The sequence below is a fragment of the Musca autumnalis genome, unplaced genomic scaffold (genome assembly GCF_047663935.1).
Source record: "Musca autumnalis isolate F117 unplaced genomic scaffold, ASM4766393v1 scaffold_5, whole genome shotgun sequence".
Taxonomy (NCBI): Eukaryota; Metazoa; Arthropoda; class Insecta; order Diptera; family Muscidae; genus Musca; species Musca autumnalis.
The window spans coordinates 97,702,448-97,727,647 of NW_027412088.1; the positions used below are offsets into that span (position 1 = coordinate 97,702,448).

Here is a 25,200-nt window from a genome sequence, read left to right on the forward strand (position 1 = left end):
ATAAACGTGATTGAAATGTAACATCTTCTATACAATCATGATTTCAAATGGCTGTTGTCGATATTTAAAACTCGAGAAAATAGAAAGTTTTGCAAATGACGCATTTGAACATTACAAATTAGAACAGACAAGGGAACTTTTAAAATATCAATGTGTGGAGTCCGATTCTATTTTTAGCTCGATGGTTGGGACTTCATATAATACCAATTGTTTAGAAGTTTTAGTTGTTTGATATGCAGGAAATGTAAGACAACATCACGACGACAGTTCTAACAACTTTGGTCTGTTCCAGAAACTGCAAGAATCTACTTATTTTTACTACGACAACAATTTTTCCTTTATGTTATCGGAAAAAATAGTAAAAATTAGTAGATTTTTGCAGTACTGGAACATACCAAAATGAAAATAAACAGGTGTGTAAATAAAAACACAAACATCATCTCTATTGGATCGATGGAATGGGTACAAATGCTGATGAAAAGATCTGATCTTTCACGACTTCCTTTGCATTGGTTCAAATCCTAATGAAAATATCGGATCTTTCACGACTTCCTTTGAACCAATGCAAAAGATGACATGAAATCACGTCATCGCAAAGAACCCCTTCCGTCAAATTTTGCTGGGTAGGTATTGGATAAGAATTTCAATTTTATTTGTTCCTTTTAATTTATTATTTAATTATTAATAAATAATTTATTTTTTATGTAGATATAATATTAATTAAACGTTTTCATCAAATTAGTATTCACCATTTTAACTATTGATACGTTTCAAAAGGGCAAAATAGCTGTAGGACGAGTTGACAATCTGCAAGGATAACAAATATAAAAAACTTTCATACATCACACACATTTAAACATATACTTACCGATGTAAATGCTGCCAAATTAAAGGAATAGCAACGATTAACTGACTTTATGCGTATCGGTGTATCGAAACGAATCATCATCAGCAGTGCCAATTTACGATTGACTTTATTCCAATCATACCAATTCGATTCGTACAAATTGAATGATATTTCCGAACTTTTCAACGACACCTCATTGGCAAAATAGCAAAGAATAAAGATTTGGGTCAGCATACAGGTCTGATAGAGTGTTAGCTTGACAAAATTACCCATATCATCGTTGTCAGAAAGCTAAGAGAATATAAGAGGAGAAAATGTTAGTTTGAACCATCAATAATAAAAAATTGTCTGGTACACGTATTTGAGTCCAATAACCTTTCACATATTTATGTGTATTAGGGTTATGACTTTTTGCATATTTTTTTTAAAAAACAATTTTTTTGTAGTGAGAATGAATGAACTTTTATTTATTAATGCCTAAAATAACATTCAATCCATTTTATTATAAAAAAGGTTCCGCACAAACCGCTTTGATTTTTTTTTTTTTTGAAAAAATACTATGAAAAAAAAAACAAAAAATTATTTCCTGTTGCACGAATGAATGACCATTTGCATATTAATGGCAAGAATAGCTTTTATTTCATTTAAATATTGAAAAAAGTCCCGCGCAAACCACTTTTAATTTTAATGATATATGAAATAAAGTTATATATCTTTATATATAAAAGAGCTTAGTGATAAGTGAGTGAGTGAGTGAGTGAGTGAGTGAGTGACATGTATATCATCGCCCAGACGAAACCGCTGAAGCTAGAGAGCTGAAATTTTGACTGTGGGTTGCTGTCGGTGTGTAGGGGTGAGATAAGGCTGGGTTTTTGGAAATTCGACCTAGAAGGGTACGAAAAATACTAAAAGGTACTGAATATGGTACCATTTGTATTATGCAAACGGGAAGAGCTAGAATTCTGAAATTTGGAATTAGGGTAACTGATGGAGGGTTAGAAAGATGTACCAAAGGGTTTTTGGAAACTCGACCTCTAAGTGTACGAAAAGTACTAAATTTTGTACCAATTGTATATTTTGAAGGGATTTAGCCAGAAACTTGGAATTTGGTATGGAAATCAAGGTTGGAAAGTGGTGTTTATAAAAGGAAATGGTTTTGGAAATTAGTACTCACGTGTACAAAAAGTTCTAAAGGGGGGCTAAATTTAGTACAATTTGGATTTGGGTGAACGGATAGAGCGGGAATTCCGAAATTTGGAATGTGGCTCACTGATGGAGTGTTAGAAAGATGTACCAAAGGGTTTTTGCAAATTTGACCTATAAGTGTACTAAATGTTACTAAATTTAGTACCAATTGTATATTTTCCACTGATATAGCTAAAATCCTGGAGTTTGGTATAGAAATCAAGGTTGGGAAGTGGTATTTATAGAAGGAAATGGTTTTGGAAATTCGTACTCATGTGCACAAAAAGTTCTAAATGGTACTAAATTTAGTACAATTTGGAGTTGGGTGAACGGATAGAGCTGGAAACCAGAAATTAGGAACTATGATTATTGTTAAAGTGTAAGAATGATATATGGGTGTAGATTTCGTACTTATGTCCACGAAAAGTACTAAATGGTACTAAATTTGGTACAACTTGGAGTTGGTTAAACAGATAGAGCTGCAAACCTGAAATGTGGAATTAGGATTACTGTTGAAGTGTAGGATTGAGTTATGTAGGTAGCTTTGGAAATTCGTACTTATGTGTACGAAAAGTACTAAATGGTACTAAATTTGGTACAATTTAGATTTAGATAAATGGATAGAGGCGGAATCCTAAAATTTGGAATAGTGATTACTGTTGGAATATAGGATTGTGGTAGTTTTGAAAATTTGTACTTATGTGTACGAAAAGTACTAAACTGTTCCAAATTTGGTACAATTTAGATTTGGGTGAACGGATAGAGCAAACTGAAAATTTGGAATTACGATTACTGTTATAGGGTAAGATTGAGTTATGGAAATAGCTTTGGAAAATTGTACTTTTGTGTACGAAAAGTATTAAATGGTAATAAATTTGGTACAATTTGGATTCGGGTGAACGGATAGAGCTGGGAACCTAGAATTTGTAATAATAATTACTGTTGGAGTACAGGATTGAGGTAGTTTTGGAAATTCGTACTTATGTGTACGAAAAGTATCGTGAAATTTGGAATTATTATTACATTTGCGTGCAGGATTGAGACAGATTTCGGAAACTCGTTCTTATGTGTACAAAACACTTTTTGTACACATAAGTACGAATTTTCGAATGGTACTAAATTTGGTACCATTTGGATATGGGTACAATATGGTACAATTTGGAGTGGAGGATTGAGATAGTTGTTGAAATTCGAACTTTCGTAAGAAAAGTATTAAATGGTATACGAATAACGGTGGAATTCTGAAATTTGGTATTATAGTCGCTGTTGGTGTTGTAGGGTTGAGATAAGTGAACGAAAATTACTAAACGCCACAAAATTTGATTAAAATTGTTCAGATGAAATTGTAAATAAGTATCGCGATTGGGATATAATTTGGGATATCGAGATGTTATTTTTGAAACGTTTACCTATTATAAGTACTAAATTTGGTTGTTTTTTGGTTTGTTGGTGTTCAGATAAGGAGTTTTTAAAATTAGGTATGGAGGTCGCTAAGGACTGAATTATTGAGTTGGTATTGGAAATACAAAAAATACAAAATAGTACCAAATTTGGTGTTGGGTGATGCTGGAATTTTATAGTTAGTGTGCGCAAAGTACGAAAGCGCAATAAATTTTGTATTGGGCTAAGAAGAAGTTGTCAGTTTCACTGTTAGAGGTGTTAGTGCAATAAGTGTACTAGAAGTATTAAATAGTACTAAATATTGAAGCACTGGTATTGAGAATGTCTATAAAAATCCGCCTTTAAAATGTATGCAATGTTTCTGCATGTAATACCATGGAGTTTTAAAATTGTATCGAATAGTGTGCTAATGCTTTCATAATAACGCGAATGTGGTTTCTAAATTGTACACTGAAATCAAACAGTCAAACGTATCTTTTGAACAAAAGAACATTTGAAAACGTAGATCTATGCGACTATTGTTTTGCAAGAAGGTTTTTATCCCCTGTGAACAAAAAGGGCTAAATTAAAAAAATGTGTAAAATTAGTAAAAAATAACTGTTATATAGGGGCAATGACAAACAAAGCTTTAAGTTAAATTTTTTGAATAAAGGTTTTCTACATGTTGATATCACAAATGCCGAAATTACAGATGCTTCGGTTGGAAAATGTGAATAAAATCTTCAAAATACCCGTACCGTTCTAATAAAACATGGACTGGAATTTAAAATGGGTGTTTTTTGGAAATTCGAACTAAAGATATATGAACAATACTTAAAAGAAATTAAATATCAAATAAAATAGGTATTAGTACATCAACATTTTCAGTGTCCACCATTTTCATATGAAATATTGTTTATTTGTATATTATTCCCTTTCCGCATACGAAGTAGCGGGCATTTTGCTAGTGTACTATAATTGGGTTTGAATGAACTGATAGAGATGGAAATGAGAATCGCGGTTGGTATATATGGTTTAAAGTTATATCAGGTGTACGAAAAGTAGTAAATTTGGTACAATTTTTTAATGCATGAACGATGATATAAGGCTACGACTACTAAATGGTACTAAAATTGGTCTTGGGTTTATTTTTTACAAGAATGTTTTACCTTCTGAGAACAAAGAGCTCTTAATTAAAATGTCTCAAAAATGTGGCTCGCTGTTGATGAGTAAGCGTGAGATACGGCTGTTTGTTGAAAACCGAACTAATGAGGTAAAAATGGCATTAGTACAACAAAATTTTCAGATTAAATATTGTAGATTTTTTTATATCTATTCCGCATACGAAGTAGCAGTCACTTTGCTAGCGACTTTATATTGATAAAGTGGAGTTTTTTACCTATTGGGATTCCAAAATTCCAAGTTACATCCACTTCAGAAGGAAAATGTAGCAAACCCCTTTGAAAAAACTCATATGGAGAGGCATTATTGTTCTTTCCACAAAATGTACCAATATTTACAATTTTTGAATTGAGTTTTTGTATCCTCTGACAACACACAGTGTTAAAATACAACCATCTCGGTCCCAAAATTTGACAAAAATTCCTCCAAATACATAAAATTGGGCAATACCGGTTCATGGGGGCTAGCCTTAAACTTGGATATATGTACATATAAGGAAATTTATATGGGAGTAAGTTTATCTATCTTTGGGAACACAAAATTCCAATTAACAGCCTATTTTGGAAGCCTATACCCTTATATGGAAGCCTATACCAAAACGTGGACATATGGGAAATTACGTAGGAATTTGACATATGTTGAAGCGCATGTTTGGAGTATTATAACGCGGGAACTGTTGTTTTTCAACACTAACTTAAAACACATTTCGAAAAAATTAAGTGATTTAGCACGATTCACCGAGGGATTTTTTATACCCTCAGCCTTTAGGCTATGAAGGGTATATACACTTTCATACGGGCAAAATGTGCCTCATCGAAATAATGGTTTTAGACCCCAAGTATGTTTGGACGAAATGTGTTTCAGACAATTTGGAGTCGATTGAGCAATGTCCGTCCGTCTGTCTGTCTGTCTGGCTGGCTGGAGCGCACGATAACTCTCGAACGGATGAACCGATTCGGTTCAAATTTTGGCTTTCGTAATATTTTGCCCAAACTTAGTTTAAGTTCGAAGATGAGCTATATCGGTCCACTCCTTCCGGTACCTCCCCCACAAAAGTTCGGAAATGTTCGGAAAATTTGTGCGCACGATAACTCTTGAAGGGAGTAACCAATTTGGTCCATACTTTGCCCATCGTGGAGCGTGTACCAGACTTAGATCAGGCTTTAATATGGACTCAATCGGTCCACTCCGTCGGGTACCTCCCACACAAAAATTTGGAAAAGTTCAGTTTAGGACCATCTCTCGAATCGCTTTGATTTTTGCTTTAGCTACTTGTATTCACTGCCCTCCATACGACGGTATAAGTTTCATCAGGGGCAAGTCCATACTTCCTGAGAAAATAGCCTGAAAGTTGCAAAAAACCCCTATGACACCGTGTGAGGAGGTTGGAGGGCAAAATAACTCTCGAACAGGTCTGCCGATTCGGTCCAAAGTTTGGCCTTAGTAATATTTTGTCCAAACATAGTTTAAGTTCGATGATAAGCCATATCGGTCCACTCCTTCAGGTACCTCCCCCACAAAAGTTCAAAAATGTTCGGAAAAATTGTGCGTACGATAACTCTTGAAGAGAGTGGCCGAATTGGACCATACTTTACACATCCTAATATATCTACCAGATATAGATCAGGTTCAAATATGGACTATATTTGTCCACTCCATCCGGTACCTCCCACACAAAATTTCGGATACATGTTCACTTTAAGACCTGCTTTCGAATCACTTTGATTTTTGTTGAAGCAACTTGCATTCGATGCCTCAATTGCGATGGTAAAAGTTGTTTCAGGGGCAAGTCCATACTTCTTGAGCAAACAGCCCGAAGGGTGTAAAAACCCCCTATGGCACCATATGTAGTGGCTGGAGATCCACTTCCATAATGGTCAATGTCGATCCATTCCTTTTTGTATCTCCTCCGCAAAACGTTTGATCTTTAATCATAATCAACATTTTTGTCGGTTCAAACGCCCAAAATTTTTAAAACCCCCTAAATACATACGTTTTTTGGGAAAAAAGTTTCAATATATTCAGGCTGAGGGTATATCTCTGTCGGCAAAGCCGACTGATACTTTTTTACTTGTTAAAATAATTATTTGCGCGGAAACTGTGGCCTCTTTAAGGTGAAACAAGTAAGAAAAGCGTTAAGTTCGGTCGGGCCGAACTTTTTATACCCTCCACCACAAATTTCAGCCATTTCGGTGGATTAATGTGGCCACAACCTTCAAAATACCGTTCTATGGGGGCTATATGATGGCGTGGACCTAGGGGGAAGTTTTATACGCCTAAAGAAGACTAAATACCAAATTTCAGCCATATCGGTGTGATAATGAGGCTAAAACGTTCAAAATATCGAAAATCGGGAGATATTGTATTATGGGGGCTATATCAACACGTGGACCTATATAAACATTTTATGGTAGAAATGTTTCTCAGCCTCTAGAAACACAAAATACAAAGTTACAACCGATTCTTTGGTCAAATGGGTCTAATACATTCAAAATATATTAATATGACGCGAACTTTATAAGGGGTCTTATGTGGGGACTATACCAAAACGTGGACCTATATAACCCAACTTTGGTAGGAATGTTTTCTGGCCTCTGAAGACACAAAATACCAAATTACAACCAATTCTGTGGTCAAATGGGTCTAATACATACAAAATATATTAAAATGACGCGTACTTTATATGGGGCCTTATATGGGGACTATACCAAAACGTGGACCTATATAACCCAACTTTGGTAGGAATATTTTTTGGCCTCTGGAGACACAAAGTACCAAATTACAACCAATTCGGTGGTAAAATGGGCCAAATATCTTAAAAATTCCTTAAAACGACGACGCGTTACGCGTCATTTTGTATGGGGGCTATACGAAAGCGTGCACCTACATAGCCCGCTTTCAATACCAAAAGTCCTACGTAAATATAACATATTTTCCCAAAATTTCATCAACCTACGTCAATCCGTTCGGACGCTAGAGTGATTTCCACAGACGGACAGACGGACATGGCTATATCGATGTAGAATTGCACGCTGATCAAGAATATATATACTTTGTGGGGTCTACAATGATTATTTCGAGTAGTTACAAACGTAGTGACAAACTTAATATACCCCCATCCTATGGTGGAGGGTATAAAAATGGGGAGAAATGTCTTGAAGCAAACAAAGAGAAAGTTTAAGTATACACTTCAGACATTAAGTTTCCAGTATATCATTATTACGAATTTTAACTGTAACAGCAACAAAAGGATGCTGACATTTTGAAGCAAAAAAAAAAAAAAAACAGGTGGTTTTTGAGTTTTTGCTCTAATCCCGACCAAAAATCTAATTTATGTACCAAAAATTATTGATGTAGCACCAAAAAAATTGGATCTTTTTAAAATGGAAAACTCGATTTTAAAAATTTCCCTCATATACCGAAGACTAAATACCAAATTTCAGTTATTCTAGTTGAATAATGTGGGTAAAGATTTCAAAATCCCAAAAACAGGCAGGAACCGTTCTATGGGAGCTATAAGAAGAGATGGAACTATAGCGACAAATTTCTAGTGTATAGTTTTATACCCCTCCGAAGAATAAATGCCAAATTTCATCCATTTTTAATTTATGATGACGTTTAAACCTTAAAAAAGCCGAAAATCTGGAGGGGCCATTCTATGGGGGATATATCAACACGTGGACTTATATCGAAACATTTCTGGAGGAAACTTTAATACATCCAAAGAAGATTAAATACCAAATTTTAGCCATTTCGGTTGGATATTGAGGCCACTACCTTTAAAATACCGAAAATCGGGTGGTACCGTTTTATGCGGGCCAAATCAAAACGTTGTCGTATACCGGAAATTATTTGCAGGAATGTTGTATATTCCCAACGAAGACTATATACCGAATTTTACCCATTCCTGTAGGATAATGCGGCGAAAACCTTCAAATACCGAAAATCGGGAGGTACAGTTCTATGAAGGTTTATATCAAAACGTGCACCATATTCCGACAAAATTTCTAAAAAAAAAAGTTTTGTAGCCTCAGACATTTCGGTAAGATAATGTGGCTAGCTAAAAACTTTAAAATATCGGGAAATACCATTATTTGGCGGGGATATCAATACGTGCACGTATACTGGCAAATTTCGGGGAGAAAGTTTTGTAGCCCCAAAGAAGGCTAAATACCAAATTTCAGCAATTTTGGTAAGACAATGCGGCTAATACCTTTAAAATACCGAAAATCGGGAGGTACCGTTCTATGGGAGCTATATCAAAACTTTGACGGATATAGCCCATTTTCAATACCAAACATCCTAGGAATAATTTAAACTTCTGTACCAAATAATAAAGCTCTATCTTAAATATTGCGAGCTGTATCTTGATTTCAACAGACGGACAGACAGACATGGTTACATCGAGTTAGAATTTTATGCTGATCAAGAACATATATACTTTATAGAATCTCCGATGAATATTTCGTTGTGTTACAAACGGAATGACAAATTTAATTATACCCTCCATTTAGGGTGGAAAGTATGATGGCTGAAATGATAACTGGCGAAGGAACTAACAATTTGGATCAAACTTTGTACAACACAATATTTCTTTCAAACATAACCTAATATTGCATAAAATCTTAATTATGTGATTCGATGAAAAAAGCTCCGCACAAAAAACTTTTGAAGTATTTATTTTTCAGAACTTTTGACAATTTTTGAAGTCACTGTAAGCAGATATTTGACTGAAAATAAGGTATAGGGACACACGACATAACCAAAATGACACAACCGTTTGTTTCCCACTAAATTTATCGTCATATTATTACATATATATCACTTTATATTATACTAGCAAAATGCCCGCTACTTCGTATGCGGAAAGGGAATAATATACAAATAAACAATATTTCATATGAAAATGGTGGACACTGAAAATGTTGATGTACTAATACCTATTTTATTTGATATTTAATTTCTTTTAAGTATTGTTCATATATCTTTAGTTCGAATTTCCAAAAAACACCCATTTTAAATTCCAGTCCATGTTTTATTAGAACGGTACGGGTATTTTGAAGATTTTATTCACATTTTCCAACCGAAGCATCTGTAATTTCGGCATTTGTGATATCAACATGTAGAAAACCTTTATTCAAAAAATTTAACTTAACGCTTTGTTTGTCATTGCCCCTATATAACAGTTATTTTTTACTAATTTTACACATTTTTTTAATTTAGCCCTTTTTGTTCACAGGGGATAAAAACCTTCTTGCAAAACAATAGTCGCATAGATCTACGTTTTCAAATGTTCTTTTGTTCAAAAGATACGTTTGACTGTTTGATTTCAGTGTACAATTTAGAAACCACATTCGCGTTATTATGAAAGCATTAGCACACTATTCGATACAATTTTAAAACTCCATGGTATTACATGCAGAAACATTGCATACATTTTAAAGGCGGATTTTTATAGACATTCTCAATACCAGTGCTTCAATATTTAGTACTATTTAATACTTCTAGTACACTTATTGCACTAACACCTCTAACAGTGAAACTGACAACTTCTTCTTAGCCCAATACAAAATTTATTGCGCTTTCGTACTTTGCGCACACTAACTATAAAATTCCAGCATCACCCAACACCAAATTTGGTACTATTTTGTATTTTTTGTATTTCCAATACCAACTCAATAATTCAGTCCTTAGCGACCTCCATACCTAATTTTAAAAACTCCTTATCTGAACACCAACAAACCAAAAAACAACCAAATTTAGTACTTATAATAGGTAAACGTTTCAAAAATAACATCTCGATATCCCAAATTATATCCCAATCGCGATACTTATTTACAATTTCATCTGAACAATTTTAATCAAATTTTGTGGCGTTTAGTAATTTTCGTTCACTTATCTCAACCCTACAACACCAACAGCGACTATAATACCAAATTTCAGAATTCCACCGTTATTCGTATACCATTTAATACTTTTCTTACGAAAGTTCGAATTTCAACAACTATCTCAATCCTCCACTCCAAATTGTACCATATTGTACCCATATCCAAATGGTACCAAATTTAGTACCATTCGAAAATTCGTACTTATGTGTACAAAAAGTGTTTTGTACACATAAGAACGAGTTTCCGAAATCTGTCTCAATCCTGCACGCAAATGTAATAATAATTCCAAATTTCACGATACTTTTCGTACACATAAGTACGAATTTCCAAAACTACCTCAATGCTGTACTCCAACAGTAATTATTATTACAAATTCTAGGTTCCCAGCTCTATCCGTTCACCCGAATCCAAATTGTACCAAATTTATTACCATTTAATACTTTTCGTACACAAAAGTACAATTTTCCAAAGCTATTTCCATAACTCAATCTTACCCTATAACAGTAATCGTAATTCCAAATTTTCAGTTTGCTCTATCCGTTCACCCAAATCTAAATTGTACCAAATTTGGAACAGTTTAGTACTTTTCGTACACATAAGTACAAATTTTCAAAACTACCACAATCCTATATTCCAACAGTAATCACTATTCCAAATTTTAGGATTCCGCCTCTATCCATTTATCTAAATCTAAATTGTACCAAATTTAGTACCATTTAGTACTTTTCGTACACATAAGTACGAATTTCCAAAGCTACCTACATAACTCAATCCTACACTTCAACAGTAATCCTAATTCCACATTTCAGGTTTGCAGCTCTATGTGTTTACCCAACTCCAAGTTGTACCAAATTTAGTACCATTTAGTACTTTTCGTGGACATAAGTACGAAATCTACACCCATACATATATCATTCTTACACTTTAACAATAATCATAGTTCCTAATTTCTGGTTTCCAGCTCTATCCGTTCACCCAACTCCAAATTGTACTAAATTTAGTACCATTTAGAACTTTTTGTGCACATGAGTACGAATTTCCAAAACCATTTCCTTCTATAAATACCACTTCCCAACCTTGATTTCTATACCAAACTCCAGGATTTTAGCTATATCAGTGGAAAATATACAACTGGTACCAAATTTAGTAACTTTTAGTACACTTATAGGTCAAATGTGCAAAAACCCTTTGGTACATCTTTCTAACACTCCATCAGTGAGCCACATTCCAAATTTCGGAATTCCCGCTCTATCCGTTCACCCAAATCCAAATTGTACTAAATTTAGTACCCTTTAGAACTTTTTGTACACGTGAGTACTAATTTCCAAAACCATTTCCTTTTATAAACACCACTTTCCAACCTTGATTTCCATACCAAATTCCAAGTTTCTGGCTAAATCCCTTCAAAATATACAATTGGTACAAAATTTAGTACTTTTCGTACACTTAGAGGTCGAGTTTCCAAAAACCCTTTGGTACATCTTTCTAATGTTTGGTTTACATTCGGCGTCTTTTCGTGATTTCGAAGGCGTTTCGTGATTTCGCGCGGAATTATGCAAAATTTATCATGATTTTGCATACAAAAATGAAATCATCTCATTTCGTGATTTCAGCGAAATCAACATCGAAATCACAGTACACATGATATACAACCTTGCTGTTGCCTAAAAAAGTACCAAAAGTTGCAACACTTTTCACGTATCACAATAAATAAGGTAGATGTGCGAATTGCTGAAACAACAAATTTTAGTATCAAAATTTGTAAACAACGTGAAAAATATTAAATAACTTTCTTACAATGCTATTTTTCATTGTGTTCCCGTACTTTTTTAATGGTAATTTTAGAAAATAGATCTAATTGTAAAAAATGTCTCCCCCATACAAATTTCCTAAAAATACGGAAACGGAAAATGACGGAAATTGCAAACACTCCAGCAAAAATGTCAAAATCAACGTATCAGCTATAATATTAGATACCAATGAACATTTGAACATGCTTGCTGCTAGTTTCTAATAGGCCAAAATTGTATGGCAGAAAACAGGAGAAGAAGGTGTTATTCGGGGCTATTATTGTTTAAAGAGAAGTGCAAGTCTTGCTAGATTTCGGAGTACGGGAACGCATTTTTAGCACTAAACGGGACAACTACTGCATGTACTAATATTTTGTATGTTCTGAGCACAACTTTTATCCAAGGCAAATTCATATAAGGTATATGCATGAATTACAACAACTAACAAATTTACAAAAACAACATTGTTATTTTTGAAAATTAATTATCAAAGAAAATATTGAATAATAGGGTCTTTCCAAAAAAATTCTCAGGAAAGGCATAAATACATTTTGAAAATCCTCTAAAATAGAACAAATTTGAATCAAAATGTAAATAAAAAAGCATTCAGAACTGTCGTAGGTCATTTTTATCACACGTCTACGATGAAAAGTAGTATTTATGGTAGCAAATTTCGAATATTTTTGATGTTTAATTCAATTTACAACAACTTGTTTTGAAAATTCATGTTCAATCAGCTGAGCATATGCATCTACCTTGATCATTGTCATATGTTTGAAATCAACAAAAAATAAGTGTAAACAAGGGGGTGTATTTCAGGATTTCGTGAAATCCAATCGATTTTGGAGCGCAAGTATAAACTTGGCATAACCCTCCATCAGTTACCCTAATTCCAAATTTCAGAATTCTAGCTCTTCCCGTTTGCATAATACAAATGGTACCATATTCAGTACCTTTTACTATTTTTCGTACCCTTCTAGGTCGAATTTCCAAAAACCCAGCCTTATCTCACCCCTACACACCGACAGCAACCCACAGTCAAAATTTCAGCTCTCTAGCTTCAGCGGTTTCGTCTGGGCGATGATATACATGTCACTCACTCACTTATCACTAAGCTCTTTTATATATAAAGATATAAATACATATGGTAAATAACAAAAATGTTTTGCAATCGATGATTCCGAGTTTCACCCTTTCAGAATTCGCGAACTGTTAACATATTCTAGAAAAATGGGTAGAATATGTTAACAGTATGTTAACAGAAAAATGGGTAAAAATTGGTTGAAGCCAACAAGTTTTTTTATGTTTCTGGCTTAACCTTACATTTTATAGACCTATTCCCAAAGAATGAATCACAGAATACTCCATGGGCAATAAGATAGCAGTGTATGATTTTTCGATATATCTTTTGCATCCACCTAAAATTGATGCTGACATTTTGAAGCCGGAATTTCGGGGTTTTTTGAATTTTTTTAATAATCCGGACGCGCAAGAAGTTAATATTCCAAACTCATAACACGATTATATAACTCGTGATTTTACGTCGTTTGGTGCATATCTCATGAATGTGCTCCGTACAGCATCCTAGTAATTGGAGTCGAAAGGCCGAAATTTCATGCGTGAATTTTCTTACAAAACATATTTTTTGCGTGTAAAATTTACTACTGTCATTCAATTTCCTTTGAAACCCGCGTGAATTTAGTTTTTTTACGCGACGTTTCTAATGAAGCCTTCCGCGATCGAATTCATCTACTAAAACCGCGGATATAGATACCTTGAAAATCGGAAAATCAGCAAAAATATATTTTGACAAATCCGCGTACTAAACCGCGATTTTCTTTAAAATTTTTTACATAAATGGAATCCTTTACTCGCGATTATAATATTTGCGAAAACGCGTGTCATAAAAAAAACATAGATACACGATTAATATGGGTATTTCGCCAAAAATTGAATGTGGAGGCACATCCGCGGTTTTTGAAGAATCTATTTGAATTGATGGGCGCTGATGAAACCGGATGCGCATCAAAATCGTATGCACATTGCGCGACTTTTACCAACTTTAAGGTTTTTTGCAGTGCATGATGCAACTGTCGGCACACAATGGCCGCTCAGTGAAACATCGAAATATGCATAAATATTGAAAGAGATTGATTCGCTTTATCCGAAATCGGATGCGCATCAACCGACTTTAACTAATTCGCGAATTACAGGCTTTTTAATTTTCATATTTTTTAAATGATTGTAATTTCAATATTACTCTTAATTTCCTATCTTTATAAGTTATCACAGTAAGCAGTTAAGCTTTCACGATGGTAAACCATATATTTTGATAAAGTTTTAGCAGAATACTTAAATTTATGTATTAGATTTTAGCGAAATAGTTGGATAACTCTCAAATATTTTTTTCTAATTTTTCGAAACAAACCAAAAAATATATTTGTAACAATATTTTCCAACAATGAGTTGTTTCTTTTTTGTTGTTGTTATAATATGCAATTTATAAAGCCAATGTTTATAATGTTGGTTTCACATTTTTTACGCGTTGTCTAGTTTCTGTACGTATTTTTAATTTAGTTTTTAGACGTTTATACGGACTCTGAGTTAGTATAATTTAAATTTATTGCCAGATTTTTTTAATTTTTTTGATTTTCCGCGAAAATAAAAACACATTTTGAAAATTTTTGTGCATCTACGGATAGATATCAAATGCTGATACTGATATATGCTTACATTTTCTCAATACAAAAAATAAGACATTTTAAAATATTTTTTCTTTATAAGAGGATAAAAACCCCTATAAATTTTGCGCGCATCGGCCAATTTCGTGAACGCGAGCAGATTTGAAACCAGATTTTTTTCCTTCAACTCTATACCAAAAACCGTAGATGTGCTCGCGAAAAATTTTTTTAATTTTTTTCAAATGGAATTGCAAAGGAATTTTGTTATTTGCCATATATGAACGAATTTCCGAAACCTCCTCCTAAAATTACAAAAATGCCTGCTAACGCTTTGACACAATAACAAATTATACCAAATTGTGCACCATTTAGTATTTTATGAATTTTCAAAGCCATCTCCATATCATAAACCCACATAACAGCAGCAAAATTTACCATGATTTCGCATACAAAAATGAAATCATCTCATTTCGTGATTTCAGCGAAATCAACATTAAAATCACAGTACTCATGATATACAACCCTGTTTTTGCCTAAAAAAGTACCAAAAGTTGCAACACTTTTCAAGTATCACAATAAACAAAAATTGCAATATCAAAATTTGTAAACAAAGTAAAAAGTTGGTGTTTTTCGTTCGCAATGATTTTCTTTCGACATAGTGAAACAGGCCCTAAAACTTTTTGATTGACAAATGCTCTCTTCCAGAACTGCAAGAAAAAAATTTTTACTATTTTTCGAAAACATAAAGGAAACATTTTTTATCATAGTAAAATATTGTAGATTCTTGTAGGTTCTGGAACAGGCATAAAGTTGTGTTCCAGAAACTGCAAACTAGTACTACTTGTACTATTTTTGTCCCGTTTTGTGTCAGAAACGCGTTCCCGTACTAAGCTCGCACGTCTCTTCAAACAAAAATGGAGCAGAAAAAAAGTTTTGCTATACAAATTTGGCCGAGTAGAAACTAGCAGCTTGTTTGCTGTCATCTGATTGTCTGATACGTTTTTTCATTTCTGCTAGAGTTTTTGCAATTTCTGTAATATTTCCGTTCCCGAACTTTTTAAACGAATTTGTATGGGAAAGTAGTTTTTGATATTTCTCTCATTTGCTAATTCCACCAATTTAATTTTTTTTTACTTTGTTTACAAATTTTGATATTGCAATTTTTGTTTATTGTGACACTTGAAAAGTTTTGCAACTTTTGGTACTTTTTTAGGCAAAAACAGGGTTGTATATCATGAGTACTGTGATTTTAATGTTGATTTCGCTGAAATCACGAAATGAGATGATTTCATTTTTGTATGCGAAAAAAATGTTTCCTTTATGTTTTCGAAAAATAGTAAAAAATTTTTTTCTTGCAGTTCTGGAAGAGAGCATTTGACAATCAAAAAGTTTTAGGGCCTGTTTCACTATGTCGAAAGAAAATCATTGCGAACGAAAAACACCAACTATAAAATATTTTTTTATACATTTGTTAGTACTATACACAGGAATTATAACATATGTATGTACATATACAAAATTTTACGATACATTTCGAAATAAAGCAGTTAATTTCTATATTAACATAAATTTTTAACGACAATTTAAATTTGCAAAAACTTGTTTTGAAAATTCATGTTCTATCAGCACCACACATATGCATTGTGATATGTTTGAAATCAACAAAAAAATAAGTGTAAACAACGGGGTGTATTTCAGGATTTCGTGAAATCCAGTGGATTTCGGAGCATAAGTATAAACCAGCTATTACACACCAATACTCACCCTAACTCCAAAAAATGCAGATTCCAGCTTGGTCCCTAAACCCAACAACAAATTGTGTACTACTACTATTAATTGTACCCAATTTAGTACTTTTCGTACCAATAAGTACAATTTTTCAAAACTTCCTCAATCCTACACTCCAACAGTAACCCTAAATCCAAATTTCAGGTTTCCAGCTCTATCCAATCACCCAAATCCCAATTGTACCAAATTTAGTACAATTTAGTACTTTTCGTACACATAAGTACAAATTTCCAAAACCACCTCCATATCTCAATCCTACACTTCAACAGTAACCCTAATTCCAAATTTCAGCTTAATCTAATCAACCAAGTCCCGACTGTACCAAATTTGGTACCATTTAGTACTTCTTTTTGTACACATGAGTATACATTTCCAAAACCACCTCCTTATATCAACCCTACTTCTAAACCTTGATTTTCATTCCAAATTTCAAGCTTTTAGCTCTATCCGTTCACATAATACCAAATGGTACCAAATTTAGTACATTTAAGTACTTTTCGCAAATTTTATCAGAGTGTAAAACACCAGACTGAAGGGTATGGTGCAGGCACATTCTCTAGCGTACTGAGGATCTGGAAGGAGCATTTCATGAAGCTCTTAGTATCGAATATGGGCGGCGATGAAGATACACCAGAACCAACTGCCCGCCGAACTGTTCAAGACCAATGGTGAAATGCTGATAAGGAGTATGCATCAGTTAATTATCGAAATTTGGCAGGAAGAGAGCATACCCAACGACGGAACCTCAGCCTCCTATGTCCCGTACACAAGAAAGGAGACAAGACGGTGTGTACAAACTACAGAGGCATAAGTCTGCTCCCAATCGCATACAAAGTGCTGTCGAGTGTACTGTGTGAACGTTTAAAACCCATGGCCAATAACATAATCGGGTCATACCAATGCGGTTTTAGACCTGGTATACCAAATCTTCACACTGCGCCAAAACTGGAGAAGGCCCACGAAAGACAGATCGACACATACCACCTGTTCGTCGACTATAAGGCCGCCTTCGACAGCCCAATTCGATCAAAGGTGTTTCAAGCCATTTCTGAGTTTGGTATCCCTGCAAAACTTTTAAGATTAGGCAGTATGACATTGGCTAATACCAGATCACCTTTTAAAGTAGAAAAGAACCTCTCGGAACCTTTTGAAACAAAACGAGGTTTCAGGCAAGGTGACAGCCTTTCGTGTGACCTATTTAACATTCTATTGGAAAAGGTCATACGAGAAGCGAATGTATATACCGATAAAGATAAAAATAGCACTATATACAATAAGGATATAATGTTACTGGCCTACGCAGAAGATATTGATATAATAGGTCGATCAACTCGATCCGTAACAGCCACCTTTGAGAAATTTTAAAAAGAGTCTAGCTGTCAACGGCGATTAGACAAAGTTTATGGTATCAACACGCAAGACGTCCGGTAGACTCGGACCAACTGTTGATGTTCAGAACTACAATTTTGAGATAGTAAATGACTCTATTTACCTCGGCACCGCCATAAATAAAACGAACAACATCAGTTTTGAAATCAAAAGAAGAATAATATTGGCCAACAGATGCTACTTTGGTCTAAGTAAACGGTTTAAAAGTAAAACCACCTCTCGTCAAACAAAACTTACACTCTACGAGACACTGATACTACCCGTACTTATGTATGGATCTGAAGCATGGGTACTTGCGAAAGCAGATGAGGCAGAACTTGGTGTGTTTGAGAGAAAAATTCTTCGAAAGATTTATGGACCAATATGCGTTGACGTTGAATACCGACGTCCGAGCTATACCAGCCGACCGACATCGATATAGTAAAGCGTATCGAACTATAAGGATTGCGTTGGCTTGGCCAGGGTAGCAGGATGGATAAAGATGCCCCCGCCAAAAAGGCATTTGAATACGAGCCACTCGACGGTATACGCCCCAAGGGAAGGCCAAAACTCCGATGGAAAGACCAAGTTGAAGAAGATATCACAAAACATGACATCCAAAATTGGAGAAGTAAAGCAAAAGATCGGTGCGTTTGGAAATCTATTCTTAGTTCGGTTTATGGAACAAGACGTTTTGTTTAATATAAAAGTAATCTAAGTAAAGTAAGTAAGTAAGTACTTTTCGTGCACTTATAGTTCGAGTTTCTAAAAACCGTTTGGGGCATCTATCCTTCGTTCTATCAGTGACTAGCTCTACCGGTTCGCCAAATACAAATGGTACCATATTTAGTACCTTTTAATACTTTTCGTACAGTTCTAGTTCGACCAATTGGACCAATTGTGACCCTCACCCAAAATTTCAATATTCTAGCTTTAGCCGCTCATCCTGGGCGTTGATTGTCACTCTGTCAGTGAGTCAGTCAGTCATCATTACTAAACTCTTTTATAAGTATAGAAGATTATCATTATACTTTCATAAACGAAAGGAAACTAATTGTTCGTATTTACTTCAAAACAGTTCAAAACAGTATAAAAACTACGACCCATGCAATCTATATATGAAGCGTTCAGAGCACACTTCGACTAACTCCATAAAACAAAAAGTTGAGAAAAGCAATGATGAAATGTATATTGTTTTTTAAAATTCCCCTGATAATATGGATTCAAATATATAATGTAGAATGCATAATAGCAGGTATAGCTTTCATCTAACGGTATAAAAAATAAAATAAAAACAATAGTCAACAAACAATCGTTAGTAATGTTGTGGTAATGGTGGAGTTAATCGAAGTGTGCACTGAAAAAAGTTATAAAGTTAGGTTTTGAATTTTTTATTAACGAAAAACTTAGTTTTATACACATATATTACAGGTTTCACATAAAAATTAATGTTGGCAGTTCGGTTATAAAACAATATTTGTAATTAATTCATGTTAGCTTTATGTTAGCGTCATTCTTCATGACTAGGTTTACGACGTTTTCGACGTATGTAATATACGTCAACAATGTATGTTATATACGTCATAATTTTCTAAAGGCCATCTATGGTTTCAACAAAAGCCGAAAGAGTATTGCATGTACACGTTGCGAGCAGAGCTACATTTGAATGTGGAGTTAATCGAAGTGTGCACTGAAAAAAATTGCATATTATTCAGTGGTCAATAAAAACTTGTTATTTAAAGGTGCTCATCTTTATTATTCAGAAAAGATATTATAATCATAAATAGATATGGCGATATCAAAGGCTTTGACACTAAAATCTCAAATTTTTCAAAAAGTGGAGTTAGTCGAAGTGTGCACTGAGCGGCTCATATATAAAATAGAAAAATGTTTGTATGTTTGTTTGAAATTTATAGACTCAAAAACCGCTGAACCGATCTTGCTGAAATTTTCAGGGTATATTACTACATCGCCTGAAAGTAACATAGGCTATAAAAAGTTTCGAAATTCCGCTCTGATCCGGAGATATAGCATCAGAATCGGAGGTACCTCCAAAAATGTAAATTTGGATGCAAATATCTATAGAACGGTTACAGATACAGACTCCAAATGTGAAATGTATGATGAATTTTAGCCTAAAAATAAATGTGCTAAAATATATCGAAATCGGTCCAGATTTGGATATAGCTCCCATATATATTTTCGTCCGATTTCAAGTATTTGATGTACCTGTTCAAAATACTTTGAACAGATTTTCAAATTTTCCATTGATTTGATAATGGAAGTGTTTTAAGATAAGAGTTGACGATCCCCCATGCAGTGGTAGCTGGTATCGATAGTGGTACGAGTGTGAGCTATGCACTTAAGATTTAATGGCACATGCATTGTGGGAAAACTCTTCAACTATGAAATGTTTGTATTTTTAGAACATAGAGTTTAGTGATAAGAATTGTATTGTAAGAGTAGCCTAAGAAATATTTTGTATTGATACAGTTAAGCAAAATATTGTTGAAATATATCAGTGACTTACAACCACTCTTTGTGTTAAGACGTCGACGTCTTTTCTTATTGTTTTTACAGACGAGCTGCGGCTGTCTGTTGGATGCTGCGGCATCAAATTTATATTTATTCATTTTGGTCCTTCGCAATATTGAGTTTTCCCCCACCCGCGGTAAGAGACTCAATAGAACTGGCGAATGGAAGTATTTGGCATAAAAAATACTTTAGCAATTTTGAAGAATTGTTAAATATTTTCTGTGCGAATAAAAGTGGGCAGTTTTTTTGATAAACCGATAAAGTGGATCGGTAAAGCGTTTGTCGTGGCTTTGACAACGACATAGAGTGAAAATATACATAAAAATGTCATCAAAACTGGATTTTAGTGTTGAAGTTTTGAGAGGAAGCTCCAGAAGATGGAGTTTAAAGAACAATGTTGGCGATTTGTTCGAAAAGTCGAGGAGCTCGTCGCAACTTGTGAATATTTATCGGAAAGAGTGTCCTGTCGGAAGGTAGCCCAACTTAAGGAATGGAGGGACATTCTAGAGTGTTATTTAGAGAACCTACATCAGTTCGAGACCAAGATTGGTGCTGAGGATTTTAAGCCTAAAATGGAAAAGGCAAAGGAAAAATGCGAACCACTTATTGAAAAAATTTACAAGATCATAGTGCGTTCGATAAAATGGGACTTTCCATATTTCAACACTGTGTCTAAAACATGGGTATTTGCTGAACCAGTAAACGAAAAAAGGTCGAATCTGAAAAAGTTTTTTCGGAAAGCTGACAATTTGTTAGACCAGTGCGACTATGTTTCAAATAAATTGGACAACATGGACGCAGCTGTAGCCGGAGGCTGGATGACAACAGTGAGGGAGATGTATGACAAGCTTACACAGTGGCTCCCAGAAGAAGCTGATATCCACGAGGTGGAAGATATGGCTTTCAAAATGAACCGTGTTGAGGCGGTGTATAAGAAAACACTGATGAGCGTATTCGATATACTTACATCGTCCTCTATATTTTTGTTGGCCCCGGCAAGCTCTCACTGCGGAGAGAATTCCTCGATGGACAGTTGGCTGGAAAATGGTGACATAGGCAAAGCAAACTATATCATCGAAAGAGAAAAACAGCTTTCTGGAGAAGACGATGGTTTAGCTGAGCAAAACAAAGAAGAAGCTACCCCACTGTCAAATATAGAAGAAAATTGTGGTTACTCCAGAAATATTGAAGTTGAAGAAGAAACTGAGGTAGAACGTCAGAGCTTGGCTGACTTACAACTGTCTGAGGTAAAGCAAGATGACTTTAACTTAAACAAGCAATACAGTCCACTGAAAGAGAGAGAATATATATGCAACAAAGAGGTACAGCACAAAATACAGTACGAAAGATTCAAGAAAAAGGCAGTGGAGAAATCCGAATATAATAAGATGTCCAAAAGAAATCCAGGACGAACTCCGGCAAAAGGAAACAGGAAGGGTAAAATAAAGTCTTTTGCACTTTATAAATTCTCTAATTTTAGAAGACATTGGGAGCGTCCTTATACGTGTTCGAATTCGAAGATGAGAACTTATGGCTCAATAAACAAGGAGTCACCTGGCAATTGGAGCATTTTTGGCAGTGGCATGACCGTCGGTGATGCAGATGCTACAAACGAGTTGAGAACTGATGTATCTGAACAGATTCAAGTGTTTAAAGATCCTGACAAGCAACATTCAATAACCTGAAAGTGTCACAGGCTATATAATTCTTAAAAATTCCGCCCCGATCTGGAGATATAGCCTCAGGATCGAAAGGTACCTCCAAAAAATGTAGACTTTGTATGCTGATATCTAACGAACGATTATCGATACAGTCTTCAAATTTGGAATGCGATGTGTGTCTAAAAATAAATTTGCCAAAGTAATTTGAAATCGGATCAGATTTAGATATATATTTTCGGCCGATTTAATGCATTTGATGCATAAAACACGTTTTGTATGACGAATTCCAATGAAATTTGGAATGTGTGACGGAATTTATTGCACAAATAAATGTTCCAAACTATTTTGAAATCGGTTCAGATTGGGATATAGCTCCCATATACACATGATTTCGGCCGATTTCATGTATTTTCTACACCGAACACGTCATGTATGTTCAATTTTGACGAAATTTGGAATCTTTGCCAAATTATAATGAAATCGGATCAGATTTGGATATATGTACCTCCAATATATATTTTTGGCCGATTTCATGTATTTTATGCAATAAACACCTTATGTATGTCCAATTTCAATGAAATTTGAAATATGTGGCGGAAATTGATCTACAAAAAAAAATTGTCAAATTATATTGAGATCGGTTCAGATTTACATATAGCTCCCATATATATTTTCGGCCGATTTCATGTATTTGATGCACCAAACACGCTATGTAAGCCCACTTTCATTGAAATTTGGAATATGTGGCGGAAATTGGTCTACAAAACAAATTGTTAAATTATATTGAAAGAATCTCAGTCAATAGAATTTCAGGAAATGCACGAACGTACAAATCCATTGATACTGTGGCAACTGAAGACCACGCGGTTACCTATCCAGTTGAATTCCTAAATTCGTTGGATCTTCCAGGCTTTCCACCACATAATTTAGTGCTAAAAGTTGGTGTTCCTATTATTTTATTAAGAAACATAGACCCACCTCGCCTTTGCAATGGTACAAGGTTAACAGTAAAAAAAACTACATAACTATTTAATTGAGGCAACGATTATTACTGGGAAGTATATAGGTTCAGATGTACTGCTGTTGCTAATAGCAACAGAAACGCTCTTCAATTTTAAAAGATTGCAGTTTCCTGTACGTTTGGCATTTGCAATGACTATAAATAAATCCCAAGGACAGACTCTTCGTGTATGCCGATTTGTTTGTTTACGCTCCTGAAGGAAAAACAAAATACATTGTATATCCTAGAGCATTACAATAAATACCTTACTTTAAATTTTTGAATTTGATTTCTTTCTGATTTCAAACAATCCGTAAAATTTCAAATGCATATCAATCTAAAGGGGTAGCGAAGCACACCGGGTTCAGCTAGTAGTTCATAAGAAGTAATTTATAGTGTTGTAGAATGAAACGCGAGATCTATCAGAAACAAACTTTAAGATATATGTATATGCGAACAAATCTCAATATGAATTTGAGCCAAAATGTTATAACTTTTGTGTGTGAGGTACCCGAAGGTGTTGTCCTATATAGAATTTCTTGGAACTTGATATATGTGTTTATAAGAATATTCATGATGTGCAAAGTTACGTAAAAATCGGACCCTTAATTTAAGTTATCGTGCTCATCCGTGCCAGCAGGGAGCTTTTGTATCATCGTAATAGGCAAGGATAACCTACTGCTAAAAATTTCAAAACTATCCTAGATATGGGATTGTGTGGGATGTACCTGAAGGTTTAGACCGATATAGTCTATATTCGAACATACGGTAGCTATGTCTGGAAGAATTCTTACGATGTACAAAGTTTGGTCAGATTGGTTACTCCTTCGGGAGTTATCGTGCATTCCATTTTTGCAAAAAATTTAGGAAATTTTTGGGGGAGGTACCCGAACGAATGTTGTTGTTGTAATATATATAACGTTTCGTACGAAGCCTCCTCAAGCACATAATAAGAATAACCAAATACTTACCATTGACATTGAATAGAAATTGGCAATCAGTACAAACACCGAACCAGCTATTTGCACCAATATTGGTATACACACCAACACCTCCATTAGATGAGTCATTGCCAATATTCGTTGATAGTAAATAATGCAATCCTTAAGTTTTCTCAATATTCGCCATTGATTGCATTCACCGCGACCAATATTTTCCAAACGATAACCCAAAACATCCAATTGACCTTTGATGTTAATGAAAAACGATGAGGTCATTGAATCAAAGCCGACATTGACAAAACACAGGACAGCCAACGAAAGACACTGATAGATGTACATTATTGAGTATTTGAAATTTGTATTCAATTCGAAGGGAATATAAATTGAAGCTGGCAATTCCTTTTGTTCGCCCACAAATTGACTTAAAAATAAACCACTTAAGGCTGACACGGAAAGTGTGGCGTAATAGTCACGGACGCGTCGACTTAAATCTACGGATTTGCGATAAATTCGCCATTCCACGGGATTTTGAGGCAGGAATTCATGACGGTGCATCATTTGAAACACCCCAACAAAGCGATGATTGTAGAACTTGATGTAGAGATATTTGGCCATTACCGCCACGCTAGTGGCAAAGATGACGAAAACCTTTATGACCTCATCGACATCTCCAATGTGAGTTATAATCTGAAGAATCATACTGCAATCGAAAAGGATCATCAAAACGACAAAGAAACACCAAAAGTAGAGGTGATATGCTAAACGCCAAAGTACGGAAATGTTGTCCTCCTGTGGCAAATTCCATAGGGCAAACAATTGTAAAAGTTGATATTGTTTAATATAGAAAGTTTCGATGAACTCCTTGTTGTAGCCGAGCATAACGAAAAGTGATGTATGTATTCTTAAAAGTTTTATCCTGTTTTCCTGGCAGAGTAATCTGCGGACACTATTAAT

General features: G+C 34.6%; 1 protein-coding gene across 1 annotated transcript; it reads right to left on the reverse strand.

Moving 5' to 3' along the window:
• Nucleotides 1-630: 630 nt before the first annotated feature.
• On the reverse strand, nt 631-25,177 carry LOC141404762 (odorant receptor 46a-like). The gene is made up of 3 exons (XM_073988470.1): nt 24,277-25,177; nt 869-1,138; nt 631-807 (listed from the first exon to the last, which is right to left on the reverse strand). Exons 1-3 carry the CDS (start codon nt 25,123-25,125, stop codon nt 754-756), a joined length of 1,173 nt encoding a protein of 390 aa, XP_073844571.1. The 5' UTR covers nt 25,126-25,177; the 3' UTR covers nt 631-753.
• Between the last annotated feature and the right edge of the window lie 23 nt (nt 25,178-25,200).

Bases quoted from the DNA above. Each gene is read 5' to 3' on its own strand.
- LOC141404762 (XM_073988470.1), bottom strand. From the start codon at position 25,125: ATGCTCGGCTACAACAAGGAGTTCATCGAAACTTTCTATATTAAACAA. The intron at 1,139-24,276 runs GTAAGTATTTGG...ATATTCTCTTAG, and splicing joins ATTTCTATTCAATGTCAATG to CTTTCTGACAACGATGATAT. The intron at 808-868 runs GTAAGTATATGT...TTATCCTTGCAG, and splicing joins ATTTGGCAGCATTTACATCG to ATTGTCAACTCGTCCTACAG.